The sequence below is a fragment of the Stegostoma tigrinum genome, chromosome 11, assembly GCF_030684315.1.
Source record: "Stegostoma tigrinum isolate sSteTig4 chromosome 11, sSteTig4.hap1, whole genome shotgun sequence".
In the NCBI taxonomy this organism is placed as follows: domain Eukaryota; kingdom Metazoa; phylum Chordata; class Chondrichthyes; order Orectolobiformes; family Stegostomatidae; genus Stegostoma; species Stegostoma tigrinum.
The window spans coordinates 48,939,305-48,949,094 of NC_081364.1; the positions used below are offsets into that span (position 1 = coordinate 48,939,305).

General features: G+C 42.5%; 1 protein-coding gene across 1 annotated transcript in view; it reads right to left on the bottom strand.

Moving 5' to 3' along the window:
- nampt2 (nicotinamide phosphoribosyltransferase 2) overlaps nt 1-1,051 on the bottom strand; it is a 50,813-nt gene extending 49,762 nt beyond the window's left edge. The window contains 1 exon segment of the mRNA XM_059649616.1: nt 793-1,051. Coding sequence (XP_059505599.1) covers nt 793-1,051 — 259 coding nt within the window.
- Between the last annotated feature and the right edge of the window lie 8,739 nt (nt 1,052-9,790).

Here is a 9,790-nt window from a genome sequence, read left to right on the forward strand (position 1 = left end):
GAGTTCCAACAAGATTTCTCAGGCTATTTTCCAAAACTTGACTGATTAGCACAATATGTCTCTGGTACTCTATCCATCCTATCTTTTCTTTTACCACAAGCAGAAGTACTTGCCACTGATGGGGCCTTACAGGATCCCTGATGCCAGCATCATTTTTAAAGCCCTGCAGTTCTCCCAATCAAGCCCTGTCAGTCCGAAACTGCCCTTCACAATGAACATGGTTGGAGTGGAGCCGAAAATGAATGCTTCTCAGGGCATACAGATGGCACTGCTGACACTTCATTGTAAATACAAGTGCACATTCATAAATGTTTTACTATTTAAGAACTTAGCTATACAGGATACCCATTCAGAATATTATTCCATCCTAGAATTCTGTTTAAGTGAGTGCTACCTTTTTCCCAATGTACAGCATAGCCTAACATTTTCTGATTGTTTAATGTGGGACCAGCACATATAGGAAAGCTTTCAATTGGTCAAATACATTCACTTTTATTTAGCCACAGGCAAAGCAAATGTTGTAAAGAAAACAAAGAAAAGCTGCATTTGCCTCTGGGAACATACAATGACTGCTTTTCAATCGATAAGCTTGCAATCAATGAGTGATCACTGGTTGGAACCAGGCATCAATTAAACCTTGTCAGGCTTGTCTCACTTGATGTTGTAGATGCTGCGTGTAGAAGATGATGCTCAATGTCCTCACTTTCCCTCTTAGAAGACAGCTATCATTCCCCCAGCTCTTCAGAGTCCATCACATCCCCGCAGTGCCTGCCTCAGATGTGTGGAACATACCAAGATAGGATTCTGTGGCATATTCACTCATTGTCTGTAAGCTCATTGATTGAAAAGCAAACAGTTGCTTTATGTTCTCAGTCTGGTTTGGACTGCAAGGACAGCCATCCACCCCCACAAACTGATCCAAACTCTGGAAGTATATCTCCAGCATACTTATTGTCTGTGCCACAGTGGCCCTCATCAAAAAGTCAGCAGTATTGTATCCAGGCTTGACCTCAGCCAAGGGGTTAATGGCCGTGATTACAGAGACAGCCATTACCTCTTGGAAACATCTTGGTAAGGCACCTGGCCCTTGAATTAAAGCTGGAATACTGGAGTTCTCTAGGATATAGGAATTGCAGCACCTCTCAGGGGCACCTGGCTCAGATCTCTAAGAAATGGTACTAGTAATCACAGATGTGCACAGATGTAGTGAAATCTTTTTTATTGATGAAGCCAAGTGCATTATGATATTGATGCTTTCAAAGCAATTTGTGTGCAGTCTATAGCACCTTCTACCTGGGGGAAGCCAAAGTTAAGGTCTAGGAAAATGAGATGTAGTGCTGTGATCTGGCAGAAATTTCATCAGTTACAGACTTGGTCGTGAGATCCCGCAGAGTTTGCCAGTGATTCCTTAAAAGCAGCCAGTTGTATAAGTTTAGTGCCAACTTGATGGCACAGGGAAAGAATGGCCACCCACTCCTTCATGTTGTAGTTCCTGCTCTTGCAGTTGGTACAGTTCTGTGACAGTGCCCAAGAACATCCTTAGTCTGCAGCAACACTGTGCCTTGCTCATCATGTGGGAATGGCATCACTGACGATAGACTCTGGGCTTCCTGTACTTCCTGTACATCTTGAGGGGAACTTCAGCAGTAATATCTTTGTGTAGAGGATGCACAGTACCTGCTGGAATGATGGTCCTAGGTTTGTTGCAGCATCTGTTTCTTTTCAATTTCTCTGTGTCTTCATTGCTTCACCCTAATAAGGACAATATCTTTTGCCGCGGCTGGTCCCATTGGTGACAATTCCAATGAACCCACGTGGGGGATCTAATAATCAGGAACAAAAACAAAGTTGCTGGAAAAGCCCAGCAGGTCTGGCAGCATCTGTGAAGGAGAAAACAGAGTTAACGTTTCGGGTCTGGTGACCCTTCCTCCAATAATCAGAACAGGTCCTTAATAATATGAGCACTTCACATTTGCATCACTCACAAACGATAGTTTAGTACAGTCCTTAAAACAGTGGGACAAGGAGAACTCTGACTAAAAGGGCTACGGAATGCCATTACATGGAACTTTGACCTGAAAACCTTATTCCAATGAATGTGGCACAGACCATGTTACACAAATATAGTAAAACCTTGTAAATTCTGTGTGATTACTGGTGCCTTGGTCCCCATTAGCCATGCATTATCCCAGGAAATCAGTATTGCTGAGAACAACATTTTTCTCACATGAAGAGCATTGGTTGATTATTTGGATAGCAATTGTATGTAAGGATGCAGGGGAAAAGCAAGAGATTGGCATGAAGTAATAATGTTAGTTTGAACAGCAAGTGCACGTGCAATGAGTCAAATGGATTCCTTCTTCACTGTGACAATACCTACAGTTCAAAGTGAGAGAAATTCAATTTCATGCCCTTATGTATCCAATGAGATCTTGGACTGTCTTTGTGCTTTGTGGCAAATATTCTGCCTGTGGTTTCTGAAAGCTTTCTAGTTCCTAAGTGAAAGCTTTTTTAAAGATGGTGTAACATTTTCAATTTTTCAGTCCTGTGGCAATGCTCCTGTTTTAAGGAGGGTTGGAAAATTGTTGCCAGTTTTCTGCAATTTCCACTCTTAATTCCTCCAGCAGACTTCGATGCACCTCATCAAGTCCTGGTTGTTCATTTACTTTAAATAGACAGCCTTTCCAGTATGCCCTCTTAAACCACTCGGTGTCTTACCTACCTACCACCTTTTTCACTATGACTTTGCCAGTATCTTCTTCATCATTTAGTACTTTAGCTGTGCCTCCTGACTCCGTATGTAAATCACCTGTTTGGAAAATGATGACGGAATTAATAGTTCTAAGCAAAACTAAATTCTTTCAAGATTTATTGAGGAGCTTTTAAAAATAGCATCACCAAATCACAGAGTTTCACAAGTGTCTGGATGTTTTAGAAATAAAGAGGTGAGTATTAGTTTGAAGCTTGGACTGGCAGCAAATTAGCAAATTAATAAAACTTGCCTTTTGAATCCAGATGAATTCTGTCCTGCTGTGATGCCAAGCCAGTTTCCAGATAGACCTTGAGATGCGTGATGAAGCAAATTTGAATGGTAAGCCCAGATTCACTGCAGCCTGCATTATTGCTTGAAATCAGAAGGAATACTCATATACCTCTCAGTCCACAAAAACCAAGTGGCTTTCAAAATGTCTATTACGGCAATCTCTTTATGCAATACTCCTTAGACCTCTCAATGCATAGATGCAGTGTGGAGCATGTTTGTCCCATGTCCTGTAAAATGACAACCAGGATCCTAACTTCTTAATAAAAATGATAGTACCTGAAAGCATCAACATTAATGGGACAGTATGGTTCATTCTGAATGGTGTTACCATTGTATTAATGCTGATTTTAAAATTAGTCCCTATGCACTGAATAACAGACCGCAACTGTTCAAGAATAGGTTAATCATTATGGCTGACATATGGCCTTGAAGCCCACACTTGCCAGATACTCAGCTAACTGCTTTTAAAAGGAGCTCAGTGAATTAACTCTAATTCTCAGGATTAATTTCAGTAATCATTGTGAAAATAATTCCTATGATTTCAAGTTAGTGGCAATATTTCCACCAATGAGTTATAGGTATGTATGGACTGAGAAAATGAACGCATCATAAGCCTATGTTCCTCATACAATTTCTTGATTGGCTTGATGTCTGATCTACATATATTGTTATTTTGCACTTTTGTGGGAGAAATATGTTTATTGGTGTCCTGTGGCTATTTTCGCTAGAACGTTTGTAATATTTTTTGCAAAAGGAAATGTAGTTTAAAGTTTACAAATTAATTATAGTCAAAGATATCAGGATTAGTTCACTCGAATTAAAGTGTCCAGTAAGTTGATATGCAGTGAGGTTCTTAACAGTTGACTGTGTCCAAATGTCTCAGGAGCTCAGGCATAGCTGAATTGTTGAAGAAGGTACAGTGATTGTAGCCTGTGAATTGGTTCACTTTGTAGATTTCTTTTGACTCAAACATTTGAGAGATATTGAAATCAGAGCAGCAGCTGTTTAGCTAAGCCTGGAGCTGCCTACACTTCTGATGTTACAAGCAAACTGATGAACAAAAGTCAAAGTTGTGTGAATAAACGGTGATTCAGAAAGACTGGCAATGTGAGCCATATCACTGGGTCATTAATTGAGACATTTGGTTAATAAGGTGGATTTAATGTCTCCTCATCGTAAACCATTATGTTTTATTGCTTAAGCTGGGACGAACAGAGTTGTTGTCTCTGGTTTGTTGCCCGTGCCACATGCTAGTGAGGCAAGGAATAGGGAGAGAGAGGAGTTGAACACGTGGCTACAGGAATGGTGCAGGAGGGAGGGTTTTGGATTCTTGGATAATTGGGGCTCTTTCTGGGGTAGGTGGGACCTCTACAAGCAAATGGTCTTCACCTGAACCAGAGAGGTACCGATATCCTGGGGGGGAAATTTGCTAAGGCTATTCAGGTGGGTTTAAACTAATTCAGCAGGGGGATGGGAACCAAAATTGTAGTTCGACTATAGAAAAGGTTGAGAGTAGGGAGGTCTGAAATAAAGTTTCAGGGATGCAAGATGGCACTGGCAAGCAAGAAGTTGGTTTGAAGTGTGTCTACTTCAACGGCAGGAGCATCCGGAATAAGGTGGGTAAACTTGCAGCATGGGTTGGTACCTGGGACTTCGATGTTGTGGCCATTTCGGAGACATGGATAGAGCAGGGACAGGAATGGTTGTTGCAGGTTCTGGGATTTAGATGTTTCAGTAAGAACAGAGAAGATGGTAAAAGGGGGGGAGGTGTGGCTTTGTTGGTCAAGGACAGTATTACAGTTGCAGAAAGGATGTTTGGGGACTCGTCAACTGAGGTAGTATGGGCTGAGGCTGGAAACAGGAAAGGAGAGGTCACTCTGTTGGGAGTTTTCTATAGGCCTCCAAATAATTCCAGATATGTAGAGTAAAGGATAGTAAAGATGATTCTCGATAGGAGTGAGAGAGACAGGGTAGTTGTCATGGTGGACTTCAACTTTACAAATATTGACTGGGAACACTATAGTTCAAGTACTATAAATGGGTCAGTTTTTGTCCAGTGTGTGCAGGAGGGCTTCCTGACACAGTATGTAGATAGGCCAACAAGGAGCGAAGCCACATTAGATTTGGTAATGGGTAATGAGCCCGGCCAGGTGTTAGATTTGGAAGTAGGTGAGCACTTTGGTGATAGCGATCACAATTCTGTTATGTTTACTTTAGTGATGGAAAGGGATAGGTGTATACTACTGGGCAAGAGTTATAGCTGGGGGAAAGGTAATTACAATGAGATTAGGCAAGATTTAGGGAGCATAGGATGGGGAAGGAAACTGCAGGGGATGGAGAAATGTGGAGCTTATTCAAGGAAAAGCTCCTGTGTGTCCTAGGTAAGTATGTACCTGTCAGGCAGGGAGGAAGCTGCAGAGCGCGGGAGCCGTGGTTTCCAAAGGAGGTGGAATCTCTGGTCAAGAAGAAGAAGTCAGCTTATGTTAGGATGAGATGTGAAGGCTCAGTTAGGGCACTTGAGGGCTACGAGGTAGCCAGGAAAGACCTAAAGAGAGAGCTCAGAAGAGCCAGGAGGAGACATGAAAAGTTGTTGGCAGATAGGATCAGGGTAAACCCAAAGCCTTTCTATCGGTATTTAAGGAATAAAAGAATGATGAAAGTAAGATTAGGGCCAATCAAGGATAGTAGTGGGAAGTTGTGTGTGGAGTCAGAGGAGATAGGGGAAGCACTAAATGAATATTTTTCAACAGTATTCACTCTAGAAAATGACAATGTTGTCGAGGAGAATATGGAGATACAGGCTACTAGACTAGGTGGGATTGAGGTTCACAAGGAAGAGGTATTAGAAATCCAACAGAGTGTGAAGATAGGTAAGTCCCCTGGGCCGGACGGGATTTATCCTAGGATCCTCTGGGAAGCCAGAGAGGAGATTGCCGAGCCTTTGGCATTGATCTTTAACTCGTCATTGTCGACTGCAATAGTGCCAGGCGACTGGAGGATAGCAAATGTGGTTCCCCTGTTCAAGAAGGGGAGTAGAGACAACCCTGGTAATTATAGACCAGTGAGCTTTACCTCAGTTGAAAGAAGACAGAGGGTGGTAGTTGATGGAAAATGTTCATCCTGGAGACCAGTTACTAGTGGTGTACCGCAAGGGTCGGTGTTGGGTCCACTGCTGTTTGTCATTTTTATAAATGACCTGGATGAGGGTGTAGAAGGATGAGCTAGTAAATTTGCAGACGACACTAAGGTCGGTGGAGTTGTGGATAGTGACGAAGGATGCTGTAGGTTGCAGAGAGACATAGATAAGCTGCAGAGTTGGGCTGAGAGGTGGCAAATGGAGTTTAATGTAGACAAGTGTGAGGTAATGCACTTTGGTAGGAGTAACCGGAAGGCAAAGTACAGGTCTAATGGTAAGATTCTTGGTCGTGTAGATGAGCAGAGAGATCTCGGTGTACATGTACACAGATCTTTGAAAGTTGCCACCCAGGTTGACAGGGCTGTTTAAAAGGCATTCAGTGTTTTAGCTTTTATTAATAGAGGGATCGAGTTCCAGGACCAAGAGGTTAAGCTGCAGCTGTACAAAACTCTGGTGCAGCCGCACTTGGAGTATTGTGTACAGTTCTGGTCACCGCATTATAAGAAGGATGTGGAAGCTTTGGAAAGGGTGCAGAGGAGATTTACTAGGCTGTTGCCTGGTATGGAGGGAAGGTCTTACGAGGAAAGGCTGAGGGACTTGAGGCTGTTTTCATTAGAGAGAAGAAGGTTGAGAGGTGACTTAATTGAGACATATAAAATAATCAGAGGGTTAGATAGGGTGGATAGGGAGAGCCTTTTTCCTAGGATGGTGATGGCGAGCACGAGGGGGCATAGCTTTAAATTGAGGGGTGAAAGATATAGGACAGATATCAGAGGTAGTTTCTTTACTCAGAGAGTACTAAGGGAATGGAACGCTTTGCCTGCAATGGTAGTAGATTCGCCAACTTTAGGTACATTTAAGTCGTCATTGGATAAGCATATGGATGTACATGGAATAGTGTAGGTTAGATGGGCTTGAGATCGGTATGACAGGTCGGCACAACATTGAGGGCCGAAGGGCCTGTACTGTGCTGTAATGTTCCATGCTCTAGGTTCTAAGTATAAGGGAACACCAAGTTAGCAATAATGGATTTTGATGGTCACTTTTGTTCAGGTATGGCCGAGGTAGTATCCCATCTATTAATTTTTTGTAGCAGAGATAGTAGGAACTGCAGATGCTGGAGAATCTGAGGTAACAAGGTTTCGAGTTGGATGAACACAGCAGGCCAAGCAGCATCAGAGGAGCAAGAAGGCTGATGTTTCAGGCCGAGACCCTTCTTCAGAAATGAAGGATCCAGGCCCGAAACGTCAGCTTTCTTGCTCCTCTGATGCTGCTTGGCCTGCTGTGTTCATCCAGCTCTACACTTTGTTATCATTATCTATTAATCTTTTGTGTTGCCTTGAATGGAATATTCATACAATGCAAGGAGTGCTACTTTCTATGAGGTAATGAAATCATTTTTGGCCTAGCAATTGCTTAAATTTTCTGAATTCATACTGTACTTAAAAGGAACCATTTTAATATCTGGCAATAGTCCATTTTTAATAAAAAATGAAACATGATAATATATTCTTTTAAGAAAAAAGTTTCTGTCTTCTTACTGTCTAAGCATTACATTCTTCCAAATCTCATAGAAACAACTAATTTTTAATTTTTTCTCACATTCACACTGAGTGTTGTAACGTAAGTCATTTGATGCAATGTAATGTCGGCTTCCCTGACAAGATGCATGCCTGGAGTGATAGTAAGGGATTTGCTTTGATGCCAAGATCCTACAAAGCTATGTGGGTCCCTCTGGCTCTTGCAAAATTTTGTTGCAGGGCTGAGTCTGACAGAGGTTGCAAACCATAGCCTCAGGGAGTTCTATGTCTAGTTCAGAAATAGTGACCATTGAACTATGCAAGAGATAGCTGTTAAGGGGGTGAAGCTACAAGAGGATTAACTTTCCCTTTCCTGGAGCCTTGAGGGTTTGTTCAAGACCATTTCTGTTGGACCATTACTACCCTCAGATGGCAGTAACTGCTCTGCTGCAGTGTGACTTTTAAACCAAGTGAGATGACTGTCTCACTACCATCTTGTCGACATTGGTGTAGGTTTTGGTTAGCCTGACTTAACTCTGGTTTGGAAATGTTCTGAGTCCCTAGTTAATTCTGGATAGAATGTCTCCATTTGTCATGTTTTGGCTGTATCTCTCCTAATCTGCAGGGACGCAGTGTCTTGGTAGTAACATCACTGGGTTACTAATCCAGAGCCATCTAGGATGTGGGTTTGGATCCCGCCATGGGTTGTGGCTTAATTTTAATTTGGTCAAAAGCTGGAATTAAAAGCTGGTCTGTTAGTGACCTGTAACCATAGTCAGTTGCCATTAAAAAAAATTCCAGTTCGCTCTTGCCCCTTTAAGAAAGGAAATCTGTCATCCTTACCTGGTCAGGCCAACTTATGATCCCAAACTCACAGGTATGCGGTTCACTCTTAACTGTCATCTGAAATGGCCCTAGCAAGCCATTCAGATAAAGGGACAATTAGGAATGGGGAATAATTGCTAGCTCACCTGGAGGCACCCACATCCCATGAATGAGTTCAGAAAAAAATACTTTGACTGTCTTTTGACTCTATATCTATTTTCAGTCTGAGTTCAGCCCTTTGAATTTCTAAGGATTTAAATCATTATCCGAATCCTTTTGGTTCCCTGCTGGGAACTCTGAACCTGGTCCAACTTTCTGTACCATTGTAAAGCCTTGATGAAGTGGTTCATTCTGAGGCATTCCCCTTCTTTTGATCGATGGTCACTTTTTTGCCCACATATTTCCTCTTCTTGACCCTATTTACTTTGATCTAATCTAGCCTGGCATTCCATGATTTGTGAGCCATCAAGTCATACAGCACAGAACAGATCCTTTGCCCAACTCGTCCATGCTGACTAAGTTTCCCAAACTAAATTAGTGCCATCTGACTATGTTTGGCCCATGTCCCTCTAAACCTTTCCTGTAAACGTACCTGTCTAAATGTCTTTTAAATGTTGTAACTGTACCTGCATCGACCACTTCCACTGGCAGTTGAATCCACATACAAATCACCCTCTGTAAGAAAACGTTGCCCCTCAGATCCCTGTGAAATCTCTCTCCCCTCACCTTAAAAATATGCCCCCTGTTTTTGAACACCCTCCTCCTAGGGAAAAGATTTTTGCTAATCACCTTATCTTTGCCCCTAATGATTCTATTAACCTCCAAAAGGTCACCCCTCAATTGCTGCAGCTGCTTGTTCTCCATTGCAGTGTCTGTCTGGTCTGGGCCAGTTGGGATTACTATAACTTATGTGTGTCCATATCCTTCCTGAATATAAGGTCAATCCCTGCTATTTGATAGCTCAGGGACATTTCCTATCATTATAGGACCTGAAGCTAAAACATAATGTCGGTGAATCTCATGGGGTATCAGACATGCACTCTTCACCCACCTTTCAGAGCAGCTTGGGGATAGAAACTTCCCCAACTTTAGGGATGGACTTGTCCCTGTGTCTCTGGGAGGCATATGGGGACACCCTTCTCTTTAGCTTTCAGAAAGTTTGCTTGGAGGAAACTTACCCAAGTGGCTAAATTCTGCGTGAAATGTCTCTGTGGGTTCTACTGCATGCCCTGCTGGGTTTGTCTCCCAGGACAGGTCTGGGCAACG